General features: G+C 39.9%; 1 protein-coding gene across 1 annotated transcript; it reads left to right on the top strand.

The window, feature by feature from the left end:
- The first annotated feature begins 572 nt into the window (after positions 1–572).
- Positions 573–21,425, top strand: LOC115769803. The gene is given in 5 exon segments (XM_030714771.1): positions 573–1,082; positions 1,145–1,939; positions 17,602–17,939; positions 18,330–19,447; positions 20,196–21,425. Coding segments are annotated over 3 exon segments (2,001 nt in total). The 5' UTR covers positions 573–1,082; positions 1,145–1,939; positions 17,602–17,877; the 3' UTR covers positions 21,017–21,425.
- Positions 21,426–24,174: the final 2,749 nt, after the last annotated feature.

Raw genomic sequence — 24,174 nt, 5'->3', positions numbered from 1 at the left:
CATCCATACGACGACTTCACTGGGGGCTTACAGTGCGTATGTGTGGGTGTGTGTATGTATGTGTATGTGTGAGTCAGTGAGGCGGGGGTAAGCCAAGTGCCCGCCATGGTAAACAGGAAATGCTGACTTGACAGCGCCATATTCCCATGTCCATACCCAAGCCAATGCCCACCTCCATACCCAAAACAGCCAACGGCAGCTGCCATGGCAACTGTTCGCTTAACCGCAAAAACCAGAAACCATTTTGGGAACGGAGCCCAGCGCGATAATCCTTTCAATTCACTTGGACATTTTTTGTAGAGTGCAGCTTTTTGCTTTTTGCTCCTAAAAATAAAAAAGAAATGATTATAATGATTTTGCAATCATTTTTAATAGCTGAAATTTAATGCTGCATATATTCTTTACTTAGTTGACATGGCGCCTTTCGTCATTTAAGCTGGCTTAAACCATTTCCATTTAATATTCTAAAAATGTTGGCAAAAATAATCAAATATTTTTCATTCTTATTTCAATTCGAATAGTAGTATAAATAATAACTACGGCCATAAATCTTCTATAAATAAAATATAGCATCAACGACTTAGTTAATCAACATGCATTTAAAAAAACACAAAAGTGAACACGTGAAACCCGAAACACAACTCAAACAAAAGAATCTAAATTGATATATATACACACACACACACGTACACATATATATGACAAATAATATAATCCACTGTATAAACATTTATGCACATGCCTGTGTGAGCCTGTGTGGCTAAACATAAATCTAAAAATAAAGCGCCTGAAAAATGTGCAAAATAGTACAAAAATAAAAAAAAACACAGAGAGAACAACACGCAGATAACCAAACGGTTTATGACCGCTCAAAAAGGGTTTAAACATATTTCAACATGGAATTTTCAAGTGTATTAAAACTGTATGTTTTTTTTTTTGCCGCTTGCTGCTGTTGTTCCTGTTATGCTGTGTGTAAAAAGTGTGTGCACTAAATCATACTATTTGATGATTTATAACAGATGGATAGGACCTGTGGAACTGTGGGTGGCTCCTATTTGGCTGCGGGCAGAATTTGACGGCTGGTTAGTATTGTTGCAATGTCTGACGGAAACTTTTGCCATAAATAAATAAAGCAAAATCACAGCAGGTATGAAACATTTGGTGAGCCCAAAGACAAGAGCAAGTGTGGAATGCAAAGCAAGAACTCAAGTGTGGGGTATTCATTCATAAAAACAAGCGTTACTTGCAGTCCACACAGCAAAGACAGGCAAAAGCAAAAGGGCTGCAAGCTTGAGAGAGTGAAAGAGCGAAAGCTTTGCAGCGCTGCAGAGTCAACAAGTATTATGGTGCCAGCTGTTCCAGTGGATGCCATGTGGATGCCATGTGCAGTACACCAGTTGCGCCTTGTGGAACGCAGGGCTCGTTTACTGCGGGAACAGCTGTTCGGGGTGCTGCTGCCGCTGCTGCCGCTGCCACCGCATTGGCTACACGTTCGTCAGGCGCGCAGGAAACAGCTCCATGTTGCTGTCAGCGTAGCCAACAGCTGGTCACAGTTTTCTTCAGCTTTTCAGTTGGCTTTCCATTGCGGCGCCGCACGCACGTGTCTCGGCAACGCCACGGGTCTGCATCTGGATATCAAGTAGCTGTCTCTGTTTCGGTTCTCGCTTCGCGCTGCGCTGCGTGTTTTGTGTGTGGCCAAAAGTTTTCAAAACAGAAAATATACAGCACAAAAATTGATTGTAAAAAAAATATAAGGCATATAAATTGAAAAATCTTGGAATATTGTTGCGCTCGCCTGCAGCTGACATAAAATTGATGTGATTTTTGTTGTTCAAACAAAGATGATAAATGCAGCCCGCGTCTTGACTTTAATTGAAATCGTGTAAGCGCCGCAGACAGCTGCAACTAAGGCGTGCTTCAGTTTGCGGATTTTGATGAGGTGAGTTCTGTTTAAGCAGCTCTCAAAAACTTTTCGCCAAGTTCACAAAGCTCTTTTGCCCGAGGATTAGTGGCTTACCAAATCCATTGAGTATACGCCATGTAGTCGGTCAATGGCCCAGTTGATAAATATTTTAATTTAACTGGGCTTATGTTTTTAATAGGCTAGGATAGAATTAATTAATCAATACTCGAGCAGTGTCTGTAAAATTTAAGTTCAATTAAAGAAACTAATCTAGCATGTATTAGAGCTTTCTCTAGACGCATACAGGCTACCAACTGACTAGGCTAATTAACTTTGAGCTGCAGCTTATAGCTCACATTTGCTTATGCCTGTGGTGTAGAGCTCTACCCAATGTTAGCTTTCATGTTTTCCCATGCTTATACTTATCCTAAAACATGGCCCATGCCATAAAGTCTCCCACACCACATATTCTTACCTATCTATTCTTATCTTGACGCTACGCGCTACACTCATGGCCATTATTATAACGCAGACACATAAGTATATGCTTGGTTTTTCTTTATGATCGATGTGGCCACAAAAGTGCAATCGAAGTACCGACAACGACCCAGCACGCACAACTATCAACTGGGGTGTAGTTTTCCCCGGCAAAGTGTAAATGAAATTTATGTGTTTTATCATAAAATATAGTCTTTATTGTCAATAGCCGGCGCGCAGCAAATAAACAATAAAAGCGAATCAAATCATTTGTACAGCTGCTTGGAAAACATAAAAATCATTTTTTTCCCATTTAAATTCAGCTAAAAGAGAAGTTCGCATAAAACGCGTGTTTTAGCAGCAAAAAGGAAAACGGCAGACTGAAAAATCTAAAGGACAACAAACATAAACTAGAAACCTGCGCAAACCTTAAGCCCTAAACCTGATATTTTTATGCTTATACCAGATACTATCTCTCTGCCGTTTGCGACTTTCTGCTGTGTTTTTTTTTTTATGGCCACAAAGTAAAAGCGGGTCCAAAAAATTTGTATTACAAAAGCTAGAGAGGAAGCAACAAATGAAAAGGACGAGCGCAAACAATGCTCGAAAGGTTTGTTTGCCAAAATATTGAGAAGATAGCGCAAAGTTTTCTAATTTCCCAGAAGGAAATTGCCCTTCGTAAGTTGACTTAACGTGGTGCAAGCCTTTCCTTTTCACAGCCATGGCGGCTTTATTTATGCAAACAAACCAAACTTCTGTCAATAAAAGCCACAATAAACATTTCAATTTAAGTGCTGTGAAATTCGCAAAAGCAAATGCAACAGCTGCTAACACTTACTAAAAGCGTCTCAGTGCGGCATATTTTTGGTATTTTATATCGTATATTGTTAGTATTTCTTCTATATGCATATATGTTCGCAGGCGTCAGAATTTACAAAAACAATGTCGTTAGTTTTAATTGGCTTTGTTGACACATTTATTTAAGAGCAATTTTTCTGGCGCCGGCATTAGACCACAAATAAGTGCACCTATTAAGAATGTTTTTTTGGGTGATGCTTGACTGGAAGATACCCTATTGAAAGTGTTCATCTGTTAACTAGCCCAAACCCATTAAAATTTAATTTATAAAATTGACATATTACAAATGATCTATTATTTATTATTTAAATTAGTTATATCCAAATTGAACTAAGCTAATATTACTTGATTAATTTATTTATTAAGTCCAGAAGTCTCTATGTCTTAAGCAGACTTTCTTGTAACAAAGATTTTCAGAGTATTAAGATACGCGTCTTATGCATTCGTTGACAGGGTATAGCATTGCCCGCCAATGAATGTGGCCATAAATTTAGCTCTTTAATGTCCACTTATTTGTCTGTCATACTCGTCACAGTCGCTCGAAAGTCAAATGTCAATAGCCTATGTAATCGTTGAGTCGTGACTTTGACTCCGACTCTCTTCTAGTGGATTAAATGAAACGCATCAAACTTTGAGCGCTGGTCAAATTCATAAGAAATATCGCACAAGTTGAGTTAATTAGGTTTTGCAACTGCCCATGAGACGGTAATTGGCCATTGTGGTTTGATCCCAAAGCCGAAACGAATGATATCAGTCTTTGTCTCATTCTGGCTTCAAGTTGGGCTGCTCCACCGTTGCCGAGCTGCGACTGTCTGTGGCTTTTTTGGCTTGGACCAAGTTCTGGCAATGGCTTCGCTTCGTTCTCTGATATCATTTGAATAAATTGCCTGAGGCGTTCAACAGCTGAATATTATTTGCCAAGCCAAGAAGACTATTAAAGCGAGCTATATATAATTTAATTTTGTTGCATGAAAAGTTCGATTTTTCATATTTTAATTGATGCACTACTGGATGAACAAAATGCTGGCGTGGAAATTTGTGCAAGCATAAAAACCTTTAATATGCTTTCTTGCCTAACAGATAAGCTATAAAAAAGTTGCGTATACGCCACATGTGTCGCATTATTGTAACGCGCATCATAAATTTGCCAACTTTTCAACGGGAAGTGTTACATTTTGCAGCTTGTAAAATACAAGACTTGGAACAACTTTGCGCTTCCCAAGAGCATTGTGCATACGCCATGTGGGCGTAGGAAACAACTGCGCTCCGAAGGTGTGTCAGCAAGTGATAATCCAAATGGTTACTGTCAAAATAAATGACTATGGGCTTAGCTTACATTAGGACCTTTTTTCGCTCTCAAATGAGCCACGTAAAGTGTTTGTCTAGCCGGCCCTTGAAATAAATTCAAATGACTCTTGAAATTGCCAACAATTTTTCAATGAAAAACTTACGAGCCAAGCTAAAAGATTTCAATACCCAAGCCCATAACAATATCGAGCTCAAGAGGGCTAACCGCAGAATTTATATGGGTTGTGCGGTTGACAAACTTGTAGCCCAATCACCGTCTTATGGACCACGTGACACGCCCCACCCGGGAATAACTAAGTTGTAAGACATTTTTGCATACCCGGACAGACCCCAAAATGGATCAATATTTCATTTGCCCATGCTTATGCGCCAGTTGAGGCCCAGTTGGCGGCAAAGCACTTTAAATAAATCAGTTGCGGAAGGGCATAAAGCGGTAGAGAGAGTTCGGCGTATAACCAAAAGGAGCTGAGCAACATATGCGTTGGCAACAACAACAACAACAACCAAACGGAACAAACAAAATATCTTACGTATGCATTTTATTTTGTGCAATACCAACTGCAAGGTCAACGCCAGCCACGTCCTGTGCTCATCACGTCCCAACATCAGCGGATGCCTTCTCCAAGTAGATATGCATGAGTGATGGCGTATCCATATTATATATTTTGTACAGCAAACGCGGATGTATTTCCCATACCCTCCGTTCCCTTCACACCCTTTTTTTGCCACCCTACTTGCAAATGCGTTACTGTTGCATAAATCTGGGCGAATATTACGCATACGCAGAGTGTGGCACCAGCGAGTGCCCATGAAACAATCTGTCAGTCTATGCGAAAGATGAGTATAGCAAATTGCATACATAAATAATGATCATTTCATTTAAATAATATTTTCGAAGCATTTTGTTAGTGTGTAAATTACGTCAAAATGCAAAAGCAGCGGCAAATGCGTTGAGCGCTGGCATTAAATTCAATTAAATGCACATTGCCAGCAAGATAAGTGTGCGAGCAGCTGACTGTAATTATACATGATACTATTTGGGGAAGGTAGATAGATAATACACAGCTGCAATTATGGCTATTAGGGCTTGGGGCTTACGTTTGGGTAAATCATGAAATTTTCTGAAGAATATAAAATGAAATACAAAATGCTGCTCCTGCTGCTCGGATTAGTTCAAGTATTAAATGGAATTAGGATAGCTAAGGAATTAAGGGGTGAATTTTGCTAGCTAAATTATGTATCGATTTTGTGCCCTGCGGTGCAGAAAGCAGCTCAAATGGAAACCAAGGACTCTATAGACTCTAGGATTGTATCTTAGTTTATTAGCTAAAGCGATATAGTAATAATATCATAAATATAGTAACCAGTTGCCAGCAGCCAGTTCTTATAAGCCACATTCATTCAGTTGATAACCCAAACGGCAAATTAAACAAAGTGCAGTAAACCATTGCCTAGCAAAGGGCGTACTTGGGTATTTAAGCTCAAGTGCTTTGTTTACTTGACCAGCATAAAACCGAACAGATACCAGACGGGGAAAGGCGTTGCACTGGTGGCGAACAACAAAGCCAATGGCAACATCAACAATCGACAGCAAATAGACAAAAGATGCGGCAGACAGCCCGTAAAAGATTATAAAGAATCAAGTGGTGAGTGTCTGAGCTAAGGAGCCAGCTATTGTCAAAATACAAATAAAAATAAGAACATTTTCCTTGTTATTTTTACCAAAAATTGAACACGGTTCAGACAGATGAGTTCACCATTGAAGTACTGCACGCACTTTTACTTCATTTTGTTTTCCCTGATTTCTTGTGCATTCAGCTTAATTTTTCTTTTGAAATGAGAAAAGATAAACAAAACGCAAAAGTTATCAACATAGCCTGGAATATTGTGTTGGCATATGCTCGCTGATAGGCTACAAACACATACACGAAATAAAAGAGAAAATTGCACTTGTCGTCTATTGACACTTGGCAAATGGCTGAGTTATGAGGTTTTTGGCTTGGCACGTACTTTATGCAGAGTAGTACAACAACCAGACAAATGGCTGGGCTGCCTGATTTACATATTATTGTCGGCCATATTGCTGAAGAATTTCATTCCCAAGTGCTGCTATTTTTCAACGCCAGCATATTTGACTTTTGCCTGCTCCAATAAAAAAGGAAAGGATAAACAAAATGGCCCGAAAATTGCATTTTATCAAGGAGACAAACATCAAGTGCACATGCAAGACAAGACAGAGACAAATAACAAGCCCCACGGCATGGCAGCCAAAGAGTTCTGTGTGCGTGTGTCTGTCTCTGTCTATTCGTGTGCAAAACATTTCCAGACTTGTTCAAATGCAAGTGCTGGGAATACTGTTGTGGTATAATACAGGAAACAGTGAGGACATGCTTATTACCTGATGTTGACATTTCTCAACAGTGCTGTCAACAAACGTAAGACGTCACGTCTTCGGCTTGTAAATGATCTTGGAAGGATTTGCCCGCAGCTGTTCCATCTAATGCCAGCCGACAGCTCACAGCTGACAGCTGACAGTTGACACGGTGCATTTATTGAAATAGCTGGCATCTAACAATGCCATACAACACACAAGCTGTTCATTTTAAAATATTTAAATTAATCAGAAGCCAGCAGCATGCACAGCTAGCACAAAACTCTGCCCCATTTGCATTAAAGAGCTCAGCTCGACGTTGAACACTTAAAACTGAGCAATTGATTATCTGCCTGGCCCGCAGTCCATGTTATTTTAGCCAGTTGTCTGCGAGGGTGTCTGCTTGAACTTCCATTTGGGGGCCTTGGCCCGCATTAACAGCATCATTAGCTGCCTGGATTGTAACCAATTTCGCCCGATTATCCAGCGCTTGCCCGCAGCTGGCCAGCGCTGCCTTTGTCATTGGAGCTGTTAAGGTGCTTAAACTGCATTAGAAGTGGCGCCTCAATTGCCAGTTGATCAGGGCACATGCAACGCATCGCGAGGGGAGGAGAGGGTGAGTCTTCAGTAGTCGCTGATTGCAGGAGCTTTTCCAGTAGCTGTTTCGACAATTTATTAAATCCCACATGTGCCACCTACTGCTAAGCAACTGCCAAAGTCAATTTTGGACGGTGGCACGTGAAAAATGCGCTACAATGCTGGGGTCACGCGGGATATATTAGCGACATGGTGACCTGCAGCAAGCTCTGTATGTCAATGACCAAATTGTTAATGTGCCGCGGGCAGCAGCAGGTAACGCAGTTAACACGGCATTTAGCCAGCGCCGAGCTGTTGACTGTGTTGACTACTTGAGTTTAAGCTGTGGAAGTGCATTTTAGTTGTTATAATAATTATTTGCCAACAGCTCTATTTAGAACTTAGAAAACAGGATACGACAGATTAAAAAAATGATTTGTTTATAAATATATTAAAAAATTAAAACTTGGATGATTATCATTTTTATTAGAAGTATTATTATAAACAATATTTTTAATTAAAATAATTAATAAACTCCATTTTATTATCATTTGTACTATTATAATTAACATTATTATTATTGTTATTAATATTATTATTCTTATTGTTATTATTTTTTATATTATTAATCTCATCAAGTCTTTCGGCCGAACTAGACTTGTATTTTTTTCTTCAAGTTAATTTTTTACAATCTCATCCCCAGGCTTAAATTATGGTTTAGTATGGTTATTAAAAATTTAGCAAAACAATTGAATTTTTATTTTGCATCTGCACGTTGTACTGAAAATATTGTAACCATACATATTTTCGTATACAAAATTCGGGCTACATTTGATTTGGATCTAAAATGTTTGTCTACCAAATTTGTTTGGATAAATGCAATGGGTCAAAATCACTTATACTTATTGGATTATTTATTATTAGCATTATATTTTATTTTTATAAATATTATTAATTTCAATTTTAGTCTGACTAATAACTGACATGTCCGTGCCTTAAGGCATACTTAAGCTTAAGAATTGAATCTGAAACCTGAACTTTTTGTAGATTTAACGGGCTACCCATCTATAAAGAACGACCCCATACCATAACATACCCATACTATTATATATAAGGGAAATTGCAGCATTATCCTTAATATAGCTTAGACAAAACGCAATATGCTTAAGCTTAAATTGAAGAGTAAAAGGGTAATTCAGTTGTCGGCTTACATTATTTAGCTGCTTTCTCGGCTTTGTAGCTTAAATCTAATGGGGCTTGTGTTATAAAGGGCGACTACTGTCTGAAAGGACGTTACGAGCAAGTGTCGAAAAACACTTTTGTGCGCCCAAGTTCTCTCACCTTGGTTAAATTTTTGGTTTTCAGTTGATTTTTTTTTTCACAGCTGTACTCTGTGCATGTCTCAAGTGCACTCAAGTGCCTTTGGCTACTTGTTCTTCTCCACACACACACGAGGCAGATGCACACGCACAACAAACTAACCCACATACACACATACACACACACACAGACACAAACAGACACATGCGCGTGTTTATACCTAGCGTACAAAAACAAATATGCTGCTACTTAGTTTTTTTTTTGCCCACTCCGTGCAAATTTCTTGCATCATGTGGCGCTATTTATACATTTTGCTTTGCATATCACTCTTGCTTCTCCTTTTTCTGCCTCTCCACCTCGTGCTTATTTTTGTGGTAGCCTGTAGTTGTGTGTTGGTGTAACATAACTACTTAGTTTTGTAATATTCTAAGATCTGTGCCAGCTAGTTGACCTCATTCTACAGCCCTTTGAGTGACTTCAAAACACTTGCCACTTTAATTTAATTAAAACAGCAGCCACCTTAACCTTAGGGCTTGAAAAAGGAAAACTTGGCACAAAAAAAAATGTATTTGGTGGCTTTAAGCTGTTGGGCCCGGGCACAAGTAGAGAGCAGGAAAGCCAAAGAGCATGAATTGGCCGGTGGAAGTTGGCCAAGTAAGTGAATTCGTTGACATCAGCGGATTTTTTGTTGTTAGCTCGCCCAGACAGTTAGTCCCTGGAATTGTGGCTCCGGTTTTGCTGCGAGCCCAAGGTAAATGCTGCTGTTACCGCAAGAACACTTTGTACTACGGGCTTTTGTTATTCGAAGGCTTTTCAAACAAACAAAAAAAAAAAATAAATAGAAAAAAGTGCGAGTCTCGCACTCGCAAGTTTGGTGGATCGCTTTTGTAGTCAATTTGCCGTATGAATATGCAATTTGGCTTTGTGCCGGCGCTTGTGGTTGGGCAAGTGCTTCAGATTTGCATAGTAGGTAAAGGATAAAGGCCTTAACGTTTGCTCAGGCAAAGTGCTAGCTAAGAGCGTCAAATACATCAAAGCTGTTGCCCATAACTGAATCAATCGGCTGAGTTGGAAGGCTAAGACAAGTCTTTCTGGCATATATTTGTTCTAAGAATATATTTAAGTTAGCATAAAAGCCAAAAGAAAGTGGGCCAAACACTACTTTAATGACACCAAACTTAATTTGCGCATGGAACAACGTTGCGTATGCGTAATAAAAACGTTGGCAAGCAGCTAAAGTGCATGGTAAAACCCAGCCCATAGATACAAGAGTTGCTCACGCACTTGTTTTATGCGCTGCGGCATAAAGAGAAACAAATTTGGAGTCAAGTGAAACTAACTAAATGAAATTTATGCCGCGCCTCGTGTGCCGTCTCCTTGTGGCCATAAACTACGTATATAAGAGGCAGAAAAATGCTTGCCAGACGACGACAGCGTGCAAAAAATATATGTATACATATGTTTGAAAAGATTTTTAAAGCGGAGCCTAACGAATATTGTAAATGAACACAAATTGTGCGCAGGGTCGAATATTTTGCAATTTCGTAATGAATACAAACAATACACACGTGTGGGGCCAACAACAAATGCGATCTGGGAGGAGTCATCAAGTAGGTAGGAGAATATTACATTAGCATTAACTCACACTTACACACACACACGCACAAACACACAGAATACACACGAACACGCGCACGTGGATTAGCTTGTATAATATACATGAGTATTTTCCCCATGCCAGCGGCTCAAGTTTAATTGCGCGTGTTATAACTGAAAAATATCCTGGGATTGGTCGGGCCCATAGGTAACGAATCGATAAGGCGCGACCCACTGGGTAATGCCAAAATTAAAATGTAATGCTTTGGTTTGAGTGGCAACAACAGACCCGCATATATATGTACTATATATATATATATGTATGCAAAGTCAATGCGAAATAGGTTTGGGTGTAGCATTGATAGCAAGTGCCTTTGGGGGCTGCGCGTCCAAACTTTTTGGAATGCTTTTCGTGCATATGAATTTAAATTATTTCGGTCCGGTTGAACTCGTACTTTAATTACGAAATGTTATGCCAAGAATTTTTCGGAAGTCTGTTTGAAATTTGTTGAGAAAAAGTTTGCTGAAATAAATTTCATAAACAGTAAATGCATAAAAGTATGTGTGAGCATGGCATTAAAAAAAAGAGAGATTACATTAATTTGTTTGCCCACGAAGTGTAAATCACGACTTTGTGCCGAAACATAGCATACTTTTTGGCTATAAGAAATAAGAAAATAAAAATCTGGCCTAATGTATAAAACTTTCCTAACACAAATTGCCAAGAATGTAATAATACATTTTTAGACTTTGCTTAAGGTTGGTAAAATTAGAATTTATTAAAATTCTTTTTAATGTGGCTAGTGGAAAAATGTGCTTACTAAGCAATCAATCATTGTATATAAGTATATTTTACATTTTCATATGACAGCGTGTGTTTAAGGTTTTAACAGGCTTTAGGCGGAGTAGTGAACAGCTGCTGCAACTTATTTTTCGGCCAACTCATTATACTTACTTATGACATGGCAGTTAAAATTCGTTGACTATGGAAAATTGATGGCATTTACTTGACTTGCGTCTCTAAATAATTCACTTTTTTTTTTACTTGCGCTGAAAGCCGTCTGGCAAATTCAGTTTTCGACATTTTATTTTGGCCACAACTAAATGTTGTTTCTGACGAATGGTCCGAAAAAGTGATGCTGCTTGACTAAAAAATAATAATAAAAAAATAAAAAGAATGAAAAGCTGCCATAAAGCACGAAAAAGGCAAGTTGAGTAACTGCCAACAGGTACTGATGATAAATTAAAAAGTAATGTCTATAAAGCTTTGGGTTTAGTCTGGGCAAGTCAGTTGAATTTCGAGCTCTGACAGCTTTTCTTTTCTTTTTGCCTTCCCTTCTTATTATACCCTTGTAGAGAGTACTATAGTTAAGTCATGAAGTGTGTAACGCATAGAAGGATATATTTCCGACACAAGGAGCGGACCTCTGCATCATATAGTTGCCATAGGAACGATAGGTCGAAATGTTTGTTCTGATATGGAAACCTTTTTTATATTAAGATAAATTGACCAAACTGGAGATATGTAAGTTCCATTACGAACCTCATACATACGCGAGATCTGATTAACATCGGACAACTATATCATATAAATGCTATTGGAAAGATCTGTGAATTCTGTCTTAAAAGATAGTTTGAACAAACTCAGCATATACGAGCTTCACTATTCTCACATATCTTACAAAAGGAAAATGTCGACAAGAGTGTTAAATCTTAGGCGTGCCGAAAACATCCCTACTTTCTCGGTTTTCTATTCTTCTTACTTACTGGTCTACTACAAATTTCGTTTGTTTGTGGAAACTGTTGAGGCAGCTGCGGATATTATATTTATTTGTTGTCATATCTTGACAGCAAATGAGGTCGGGTGTGTGGGCGAGAGGTATGTTGCTTGTTGGGAGCATATGTTACCGGACTTTCATATTGGTGAACATGAGTTGAAGTTTTAAATTGTTTTTTCATTTTTTATTAAATTTAATCGGTTCTATGCATGCACAAATTTATTGAGCGCAATTGAAGCGCATGCAAACTAAATGGGAATATAATTTGCAAGTGCATTTGCGAAATTAGCTGCAATTGAGCGGCTAATTGCAGATGACATATTGATTGACATTTTTTATGTGGCATTTTAATAACTTGTTCTTTTTTTTTATCTGCTAATAAACAAGCGGGGAACTTAATTAAATTATGCAGCTGAATCCATTTTAATGAATATACATAATTATTAAATATGCAAATATTTTGCGGCTGTTTTTTGTTTGTTAATAAAGTGTTTATTAACTCAATGCGAGACAAAAATAAAAACTGTCATAAATGTTTGCATTTTCGTGGCCAGTTCATAACAAAGGGGAGCAAAAAATGGTATTTATTGGGACGCTCAGCTGCCTGTCAATAATTTTATTGATGTTTTATTGATATTTTATAGACCAACAAGTGAATGCAGTTAATCAACTGACATTTGCCAAAAGCAAAAACAGAATACAATAAAAAATAGGGTCGCACTTAATATAGGAATTCATAAACAATAAACAAGCTGCAGATAAGATTATATTATTATGGCCAGAGGCAATGCAAATTAAAAAAGCGAGCGAAGCAAATATATTTTGTGAGTCCCCACTGAATTCAGTTGACACTAGTTGCTGTGGTTTTATTGCGATTAAGGTTTTAGTATGTGCGCTTAAGTGGCCAAAAAAAAAATGGTTGAACATTTAATATTCCAACATTATTTTTTGTAGTCTCTCATGCGAAAGCCGCAGCTATTGCCTTGACATTGTTGTGTTGAATTAAATGAAATATTTATAAATTTGCATGCACAACAATTTTGTCAGCGTCCATTTTAATTAAGCTCAAATGACCAAAGTTGCAGCCAAAACAAAACACGCCCGGATAATTGAAACAAAAGGCCGTTTGAGTTCTGCCTGTGAAATATGCAATCTATTTGCTGGAAAATGCAACTCGAGTGGCTCCAGTCTGTGGATGGGTATTACCTTGACCTAAGCGACCAAAAATCAAAAACAAACACAAAGGACGCAGCTTTATGCCGTGTCCCTGTCAAGTGGGCTTTGTGTTTTGGCAATGAAATGAGCAGCTTGTCCCCTGTGTTGCGGCCGCCCATATATGCCCCAACTGTTCCGTTTTGCGACTCTTTATCTGACTGTTTGTTTATGACCACCCGAACTTTTTATCCCACTGTCTCACGCGCTGGCACATTTGCCTGTTTTTTCTCTTTTTTTTTTTTATTTTGTATGTTTACATTGCTTTCGCCGGCATTTTCTGAATGCTTAATTATAAAATGCTGTCATGTGTGTGCACGTGTGTGCTTTCACGCCGCTTTACCTCAGCAAATATTTGCCTGACAACTCCTCAACCCAAGCCAAGTTTCCGCAGCAGTTTTAAATCCGTTAAGTGGCTTAGCATGAGTAATAAATATTATGAAATGTAAGCACGAGTTTGGCATTTAAAGCTGCGGGCATATTTAAAATATGCCCGCGAATGCCCTGTCTGTGTTTTAAGCAAAACCCTTTTCAGCATTTAATCATTGTCAAAAAGGACGAAGGCTGGCATAATTATAATATTCATACGAAATTGTCATATTTTAGTGCTTTGCTGTTATTTCTTGCCCCTTGACTGTGATTTTCTTACTTCCAACGAACTTGAAGCTCGTCTAACGAGCAGTTGGCCGGGGCAAGCAAAGTTTTGCACAAAAAGCGACAGAAACCCTTAAGGCGTCTCACTCAGATGTTGTAAGTAGGGTTCGGTCTAGCATAAATTGACCGGCTAGCAAGTCAAGTCAAGTCGTCTTATATACAGCTGCTTCCAAGTACGCATTCTCAGGCATACAAAGTAACAACTGGCATGCGTCCATAATGTTAAGGTATGTCTGTGCGTGCTCAGATTGAAAGAAATCCGGTTTTACAGTTCGAGACGCACGCGTGTGCGATTCACTGGGTCCGTGCGCACACATGTTTAATGCAATACTCCAAAAAATACTCATAAATGTTTCCCATTCGAGGGTCTACTTAGGTTGGCATAAGTCCAGCATCGACCGCTGAACCGTTGTGAGCAACGGAAGTGCAGAAGTAAAAGAAGCCGCAAGGAAATTATCAAAGGCAACAAGCGGAAGTAAATGTGCCATAGGCATACACTGGCAAATCAGCGTTAATAATTGAACAGGTGATGAGTCCCACACTGCGTATGCGCAATGTTCAAACGAAATTATCAACATTAAAGCAAACGGAAATTGCCAACTGCTGCCCAGTGCAGCATGCCAAAAATTCAAGAAAATGAACCAAATGTGACTTGGCTACCAATTAAAGCACTTTTTGTTGGCTTTCTGACAATATTTTCCATTAACTTTTTGTTTAGTTGTTGCTCGCTGTCAATTGCAGCGTCTGATTAAAAATTGTTGGTTGTTTTCTTCGCATTTTTTTATAGAAATGTTTGCTTTTAGTTGTACTTTGCCTAATTGCTTTGCCTTGTTGGTGTTTCGGTTATTTTGTTGGCTTTCAACTCGCATTTTTTTTCAAACCACTTCCTTCACATTCTGCCGCATGTTCAGCTAACGTTTGCTTGGGCATATGTAGGGTATATGGGTCCATTGAAAATGGGTTAAAAAAAGAAGTTCTAGCAATGTTCATTCGAGTTGAACAAGTTTACTATAGACTTTTACCCGCACCGCCATCTGCTTTACAAAGCTTCAGCAATTGTGAGAGTGAATATGTGTTCAGAGGGGGTCATAGGTTAGTTTCAATTCATACATTTTCGTTTGGAACGTTCTAACTGATTGTATTGTTAGTTTTGGCACTTTGACATTGTCATACTTTCAAAGTTTTAACCACAAGTTTCTGGTTTCAATTTACAACAGTATTGTTGCCATCTTTGGGATTTAATTTTCGATTCCTTTTTGGCGAAAGTCAAACAAGTGCCAAATGCTGTTAACACTTAAAAATTGTATTGAGCTAATGCCCAGAAGCGTTTGATGTTTTCTAGTAAGCGATTGTTGTTGAATTTTTGGGGATTTCAATTAATTTGCGCCAGCACAAGTAATCTTGGCTTTGAAAGACAGCTGTCAAAATAATGGCTTCAACCGTCTTCAAGTAGTTTCAATAAGCTTGAAGCACTGCCAATTGCAGTAATCGCTGGACTATCAGTCAACCGAGCAGTCCTTGTACCTCATAAGTACGGAAGCTGTGCTCCTGACCAGCAAAGTGGCTCATCTAAATGCGCACAGCAGGGCCCCGCCTTCGATATACGACCACTATAAAAAAAATGGGAAGAAAATAGAAAACATGCACTCTAAATAAACATCTAATTTAAAGCACAGCATGTGGCTGGGCCACACTTAATTGAATTCTGTGTAGGTCTTCTTGGAGCTGGGCGAAACAGTAATAAACAAATAGCTTAAATTACTTGGCAACCACACCCAGGGCACACAAGCTCTGGAGCGCACCAGTCACTCATTCAGTCAGGCCTCGGTCTGCTGCTTCCAAATAAATATAAAAAAATAAAATAACGTATACGCACCGTATGCCGCACATTAACGTCTGAGAGCTTGCGTTTGGCAGCTGGGTACATTAGCATCTTCTTCTGGCTGAGGGACCTGTGGGCTGTGACTGTCAAGTTTTGGAGTGACCGGAAAGCGTTGAAATTGAGTCAAGTCACGTAATGCCCAACCATCGAACAACTTGTTGCTGCCGCTGACAGTGGCAGACTTCGTGGCCTGAGATGAAACATGGCAAACACTTGGTATTTAATGCTTAAGCAACGTCTATTTAAATGATCTAATGAAGCCGTTGAGGCCATTAGCACTGCCCACATTATTAATGCGGCCCCCAAATAATGGCGCTCACATAATCAGCCTGGGCTTACGTTTGGGCCAATTTTAATTACAATGTCTGCCAGCAGCTGTTGCCAATTCGCTTGCACTTGCGTTGGGGCACGTCGCCGTTTATTATTGTTGCTGCATAAACTGGCCTGATACGCAGTCTTGTGTGCTGCTCATTAGCTGCAGATGTGTCAGTGGATTATGTGTCTATTCGTGTGTCAATTTGGATGCTTGGATGCGGGCCACACTGAGATTTTGCCAAGCAGCTAAACAGCGGGTGTGTGGTAAAGCCGATAAATTTAAAATCTGTTAACAAAAGGTTATAAATATTTCTGCAAGTCCACATGTATGTGAAAAAATTTGTCATTTATTCGACCAAGGCAAAAAGTTTGGATTAAATGTAGCAAGTGACTTGGGTATGATAGGAGCCATAGTTATAGTTGCGGTGGCAGCTACAGCTGTAAAGTTCAGCAAAAGCCAAATGTGGTTGACAAAGTGCAAAAGCCAAGTGTGGCATGCAACCAACTGCAGCCATGCAATGACATTTCGTTTCACTCCAATGCCATTGCGTATACGCAGTGTGCACGTGTTTGTGTGTGTGTGTGCCTGGCAATGGAAATTGGAGAATGGATAACGAAATCGTTTGCTTTGTTCGGGATAGCTGCATAAGTTGCCTGGCTTTTGTAATGTGAAGACAAGTGACTTGTTACTGCCCTTTTTCTTGGCCCAAAAACTCTGTCAGCTCAACTCTGAGTATCTGCGCTGGGGGCGTATGCGTTATATTGATTGCCCTTGCAGCTTCCACGCCAGAAACAGTCTTTTCCCCAATTACTTAACCCAAACTACCCTGGACAAGTATATTTTTTGTCCTTAAATCATGAACGTGTGGGTTTTAAAAATTTAGAAATTTGTATTGCGAACTTATTTAATGAACCTGCATAAGAAATTAGACTCATTCGGAATAGAATACTGTAATATAGGAAGTTAATCAGAAAGTGTCAAGGGATACTTAACTCCGATCTTTAACAAGGCCGCTTTCTTTAAGTTAAGTACAATTTAACCGAAGTTCTTTTCACTTGAGCTAATTGAAACTAAATATTTGCCTTTCACTTATAATTTAACCTAATTATTAAAAACATTTTGCAAATGTCATTTATTATGAGCCCTGGAAATTTAAGCACTACATTTGGTTCATTCCCTTGAACTTCAACTTGAGATACAGACACGTTATATTTCATTTTACATTTGCATGTTACATGAAAATTGTTGCTGTAAGAACAAAAATAATGCCAACACGCAAGGCGCGGCCATAATTTATTGCTAAACGCAGGGCGCGAATGTTGTACAAATATTTGGCTTATTTAATTTCAGCTACAGCAACTGGACAAAGCGACCAATTTTAATATTGGAAAATCGAAGAGAGACAAAAAGTAATATTAATGAGGAGGCAGAGTTTGGGTCTGGGCATGTTGACAGCGCACAGCTGAAGCACAACGAAGCAGTCAGTGCCACAAAACCACGCAGCACAGAGCTTGAGCGCCAGGAGTAGTTGTTACAGGAGCGGAGGCGGCTTTTGGCCAGCCTGAACACGGGCGTAATCAAGCGAACAGCCACCTGCCGGACGATCAGCCGACCAAAATTGACAACATGGTCACGAACATGTCGCAGCCGCATTATTGCGGCGCCAGCGTCGATGATTTTCACACAAAGTAAGTTGATTGGACGGTGTCGATGGGCGTTTGCCATGCGGCATGCGGCATGCGGCTAGCGGCATGTGAACTGTGTCAGCATATTAATTACTTTTTTTGTGTCTTTTGAATGCAATTAACATAATAATTTGCTTGCCCATGTGATAACTGAGGTTTACATAAGGAAATCACCTGCGTAATTGCTATTAAATATTGTTATGGGGCTGGTTAAACGGTGCGTATGCTTAATAATTATATGATTATTGGGCATAGGGCCCCGCAATATGGATATAAGTAATTATGCATTTTAATTACCTAATGTACACGCAGTTCGATTGATTTCTTACCTTTTAGTTTTGATTAAATTTTTTGGTACATTAAGTATTACAAATTCTTTTAATTTCTCGACAGCTATAAATATATTCATGGCTACTTCTCGCTCATCGTCTGCATTTTGGGCACCCTGGCCAACACACTGAATATCATTGTGCTGACCCGTCGGGAGATGCGTTCACCTACAAATGCGATACTCACGGGCCTTGCGGTGGCCGATCTGGCCGTCATGTTGGAGTATATACCCTATACGGTGCATGATTACATACTCAGCGCGCGTCTGCCGCGGGAGCAGCAGCTCAGCTACAGCTGGGCCTGCTTTATCAAGTTTCACTCGATTTTCGCACAGGTTCTCCACACCATCTCAATTTGGCTAACAGTTACGCTGGCCGTCTGGCGCTACATAGCCGTCAGCTACCCGCAGCGCAATCGCATCTGGTGTGGCATGCGGACCACAACGATAACCATTGCCACAGCTTATGTGGTTTGTGTGCTGGTGGTATCGCCGTGGCTTTACCTTGTCAGCGCTATAGCCAAGTTTCTGGAGACTCTCGATGCCGATGGCAAGACGATTAAGTCGGTGCCCTTAAGTCAGTATATTTTGGACTACAATAACGAGGAGCACATCACGATGCAGGTGCTGTCCAGCACCACGCCGGACATGGCCTGGCCACTGGCTCCGGGCAGCAGCAACACCACAGCCGTCAGTTTGATAAGTCCCTTCACAGATCTGCCCACAACAACAATGACAACAACCACATTGCCATACGACGCGGGAGAGCGCAATGTGACGGTTTATAAATTATACCACAGCGAACTGGCGCTTCACGATCGCCCACTGCGCAATGCCACATTTCTCATCTACAGCGTGCTGATTAAGCTGATACCCTGCTTTGCCTTGACAGTGCTCTCGGTGCGGCTGATTGGCGCCCTGCTGGAGGCGAAAAAGCGACGCAAGATACTCGCCTGCCATGCGGCCAATGATATGCAGCCTATTGTCAATGGCAAAGTGGTGACACCTAGCCAGCCCAAGAGCTGCAAGCTGCTGGAGAAGGAGAAGCAAACGGATCGCACCACGCGAATGCTGCTGGCTGTGCTGCTGCTGTTCCTCATCACAGAATTTCCACAGGGTATTATGGGTTTGCTGAATGCGCTGCTCGGCGATGCATTTCTCATGCAGTGCTACCTAAAGCTGAGTGAGTATGAAGCAGAAACTCGGTTCAGTCTGTTACTGGGACAAATTACATGCTATTAGTTTTAGTTTTAACATCAGACTTTTTATACGTGATGGTAAATGAAAGATTTGTTTTAATGCGACACGAACATGAACACTGAATGTGCGCTTGGTTAGGAATATAAATGGGACACGACGTGATGGGGACGAGCTTTTAAAATGTAGGAAGGCTACGTTTGCTAATATGTTTTGATTGCAGAATTATTTATGATATTATATTATTGAAATGATGTTGCCTCATACTGGGAATATACTAGAATCACAGAAAACTATCTATCGATATATTGATTAATCGATTTGTTAACAGTGGATACACGCTCAATTCAACTTGATATTCACATCAATTATACGCACCGTTAGCCTACAATTATTTATGTTCTCATTGAAATCTATTTCAAAACATTAATCAACGGTACTTAACACTCTCTATAATATTAATCTATAAAAAATGCAAAGTACCAGTCAATTATATTTATATGTTTTTCCATACACGACATGAAGCACAATTTGAGATTCACATCAATCATACGCACTGTTAGCCTAAATCAAACAGAAAATCACAGTCATATATGCGTTATTTAGTAACTTTTATTATTTGGAGAACAACATTAGGGTTTTCATTGTTATTTAATGGCAGCGTTGTCTTGGCAGAGTGGAGCCATTACTTGCACTGGCGCTCATGGCATTTCAATTCTAATGTCTCATTTAAGGTGACCTAATGGACATCTTGGCACTTATTAATTCGAGCATCAATTTCATACTCTACTGCTCGATGAGTCGACAGTTCCGCAGCACGTTCACGCTGCTTTTCCGACCGCGCTGGCTCGACAAATGGCTTCCGTTGTCGCAGCATGATGGCGATGCCAGAGATGGTGCCGGCGGTCGCCTCGATGGCTATGGCAGACAGCGTCTGGTGCATACGGATGCTGTTAGCAAGAGCATGGCCATTGATCTGGGTCTGACGACGCAAGTGACAAATGTGTAGCAGGAGTGCAGCAGGGCAGTGTCAACAACAATAACAACAACAACCACAACGGCGGCAACCGGCGTAGCTGCAGCGGCAATGACTGAAACAGCGCCTGATGTTGATGGATGCGCCAACAAAATTGGCGCTACTGATGACATCTGCGTGGTTGAAATGCTGCAGCCAAACGACACTGTCACAAACAATAAACTACCCAACAGCAGCAGCAGTAGCAGTAGCAGACGGCTAGCAGGGCGGGAACGCACAGCAAGGGAGGGACATCGTCGACGTTGCAGCGTGGGCGGCAAATGCATCTGGCCAGCCAGTGACTGGCTGCGCAAGTTGCGAAACAAGCAGCCGCAGCAAGAGCAGGAGCAGCTGCCGCGGGAGTCACGCAGCAGACGCGGCAGCGTGCTGCTGATGGTGCTGCTCAGCGGTAACGAGATGGAGGCAAAGGCGGTGGTTGTCAGCGAACAGCAGGCCGTAATGAGGAAGTCGCAACCGCAGCGACTAGCTCGCTTGGCAACCGATGACATGGACGAAGCCATCGATGCGCTGTGGCTGTGAATAAAGCAACCACAGCCATGCAACGAAAACAACAACAACAACAACCGCACTCTTTACACGTGTATTTGAATATTATCTAGCTGGTAAGACCAATCACAATTTGTTAAACACCCGTTGCCAATTTTGGCCAGCGTTGCACGCACGAATCGAGCCCCTCGCGTGTGCAGCGCTCCGCCAAATTTCGGCTGTGGGGTCTTTTTAACAGTTTGATGGTGCATAAGTTTCTCTAAGTGATACTTGACATAGTTTATTAGTTTCTAAGTGCAAAGCGTATGTAATATAAACATTTAATTATAGTTCAGCTTATGCTAAGGATGGGCCAATCGAAATGCCTTTGAGTTTTCCTCAAAATTGGTGAGCCTTGGTTGTCAGTAAGCATCTTACGCTAAGTATCTTTATATAACAATGAATTATTAAACTAATGTTTTAAATAAAAAATATAGTAATAATTTAATGTAACTCTAGCATAATGTGTGATTTATTTATATACTTAGCTAGTCTGAAGAGTAAGTAATATCTATAATGGAGTGTAGTTTACCGTGTAAGCTAGATTAAAATCTTGTTTTGCTTTTATATGAGCTGCATATAATTATGCGCAGTTGCATTTTTTCAGGGAATGAAGGTCCCGCTTGTTGGCTATTTAAAAAAAAACTGACTTATTGAAAGTATAAAGGCAAAAGTTAAGTTCATTTTTCACTATTAGCATAAAATAGTAAAATAAGTGAAAACTTGGCTTAGCAAAGGACGTTGATTAATTGTGGTTGTAATCAAAGTGCGACTTTCCATTTTTCAGCTGCGTGCAAAGAGACAGCTACCACAAAAACCAACCCTCACAAAGCCAGCCAAAGCAACAACAAACAACTGATGACCCAATTCGTAGCTGCTAATGACATCGTTTTTATTAGTAATTGTTGCTATTAGATATGATATATGGCTTTACTTTAGCGATTTCAGCGGACCCGTTTTTAATCAAATCGCAAAGGCTTTCTGACTGCACGCAGCTGCCCAAAGGTGTTTGTTTTTACTTTGACCCCATCAAGTTGTGTGAAAAACCAATAGCTAAGCAAAATAAATTGCCCCAAATTGGCAAGCAAAAGGCCAAAACGTTTAAAAAGCACGAGATTTAGCAGATGTTTAACATGAATTTGTTAGGGCAAATTTATTTTGCGCTTATCGATTTCTAAAACGCTGTCAGCTTAAAGAAAGGGGGACGTTCATTTTTGCTATAATTTCGGCTAATTGGCACCCTTTATTTTTCTCCCCAGCAGCTTAATTAGCACATGCTTTTTCAAGTTTAAATTAAGAGCAAATTGGGCAGCCACCTGATATACATATAGTATATACTAAAAGTATACATTAATCAAATTTATATGCTAAAGCCGGCTTAAATTCTATTTTCATCCAATATAATTCCATTAACACAAACAGTTGACAAATTAGCTATTTCTCGGTATTTCTCCCAACAGGACTTATGTAAACTTTAAAATTGTAAAGATATTTGTTAAATTAGCAGTAAATGTTTGCTGTGCAGTCTGTATAAAGCGCCCATTCATCATCTTGCACTCAGTCTCTCTCTCTCTCTTTCTCTGCTATTTATGTTTGTCATATATCGAAAGCTCTCTGTTCAGGTAAACTTGCGATCTAAATGCCATTGAAAATGCATGAATGACAAGATGATATGCACTCCTTGATATATATTTTGCTGTTGCCATTGACTTTTTTGTGGTTCATGCGGCGAATGAGCAACCCAATTTCCAGTTTTTTTGAAAAACTAAATTTTCACACACACACAGTCTCTCTCGCCCTCTCTCTCTCTCTCTCTCTCTCTGGCGCTCTCAAGTGCTTACAAGAGTGTCAATAAATTTTCACACGATAAAAATGAAAGGAGCAATAGAAGGTCAAAAGGCGTTGCCCGGATATATGCGAAAAACTAATCAAAATGCTTTAGCACATGCAGAGGATGCTGCCAGCACTGGCAGGAACCGCAAGGATTGCAATTACAAGCACAAATACACAGACATTTTCATTTGGTCTCGCTGCGTTGTTTGTGGCTTGGTTATGGGCACGTTCAAAGAACTGCAAGTATTTGGATCATATTCTGCAGGCTAAACTGCCTGACAACAACTATTTAATCTGGCTTTTGGCATATGACTTTCGAATGCCTAACCAAATTTTATTGTTGCTGGGCATTTGCATATGTAGAATGTTAGAATGTTAATTAATATTTAACACTGGCCAATAATTTGGGTACTAACGGACTTTTAGACAAAGTGAGGTGCACTTTTTAAATGGCTTTCTAAACAATATGTATATGTGATTTTCTGTGTATATTTTTAAGTCTTACGAGAACTATAACGTTTTGTTTTGTAAACTAACAATAGATTAAGTTTGATTCTTTGTTTAGCTCGGAAATTCATAACAAAACTCTGGAAACCTTACATTGTTCCAGTTAACGTAAAATTTTAATTTTAATATTGCAGAGTGTGTGTTAATTTCTTTATGGCCGGCAGCCAAACCAATCTGCCAGCTGCTGGCGGCGAATTTAAAATGCAGTTTTAGCAAATTTTGCTGAATTAAACACAGGAAGGCCACAACCAGGGGGCGGTTCCACCCGCCATCTAGCGAGACCTTGGCTCTGAATTTTTGGTTGTTTGGTAATTTGTAAAATGTGCGCCAGCTGGCCAAAAAAAAATTAACATAATTGCCAAGAGGAGCAGCAGCAAGTGTTAAAATGCAAATTGGCTTCCACAACTACCAATATAAATTGGCGCCTAATTAGCAGGCCCCCAATTTTGGCAGTCCAATGTGAGAAAATACCCCACTGAATTCCATGGCCAAGTTTTGATTGATCCTTGGCGAAGCGCACAAATTTCTGTCGTCTCATCAATGATTCATTATTTTGTTATGTTTTTAGTAAACTTCGCAGCAGAGCTTTAGCCAGCTGGGAGCTGTAAATTGAGACAGCACCGTGGATATGGAAAGTTAAATTGCATGCCTATCCAGAATAAGTAAATAGCAGCAGCTGACATTGTGATATGGCCAGAATGATTCGTCTAAAACGCTGGAAGCACGTGTCGCTCCAGATTACAATCGCTAGATGAAAGGTTTACTGGACATCCTTAAAAGATACTATTAAAAAAGGGCTGCAAAGGAATCAG

The sequence above is a fragment of the Drosophila novamexicana genome, unplaced genomic scaffold (assembly GCF_003285875.2).
Source record: "Drosophila novamexicana strain 15010-1031.04,08,12 unplaced genomic scaffold, DnovRS2.1 tig00004554-arrow-pilon, whole genome shotgun sequence".
Lineage (NCBI taxonomy): Eukaryota > Metazoa > Arthropoda > Insecta > Diptera > Drosophilidae > Drosophila > Drosophila novamexicana.
The sequence above is the reverse complement of the archived record's forward strand: the minus strand, read 5'-3'. Positions and strand labels throughout refer to the sequence as shown.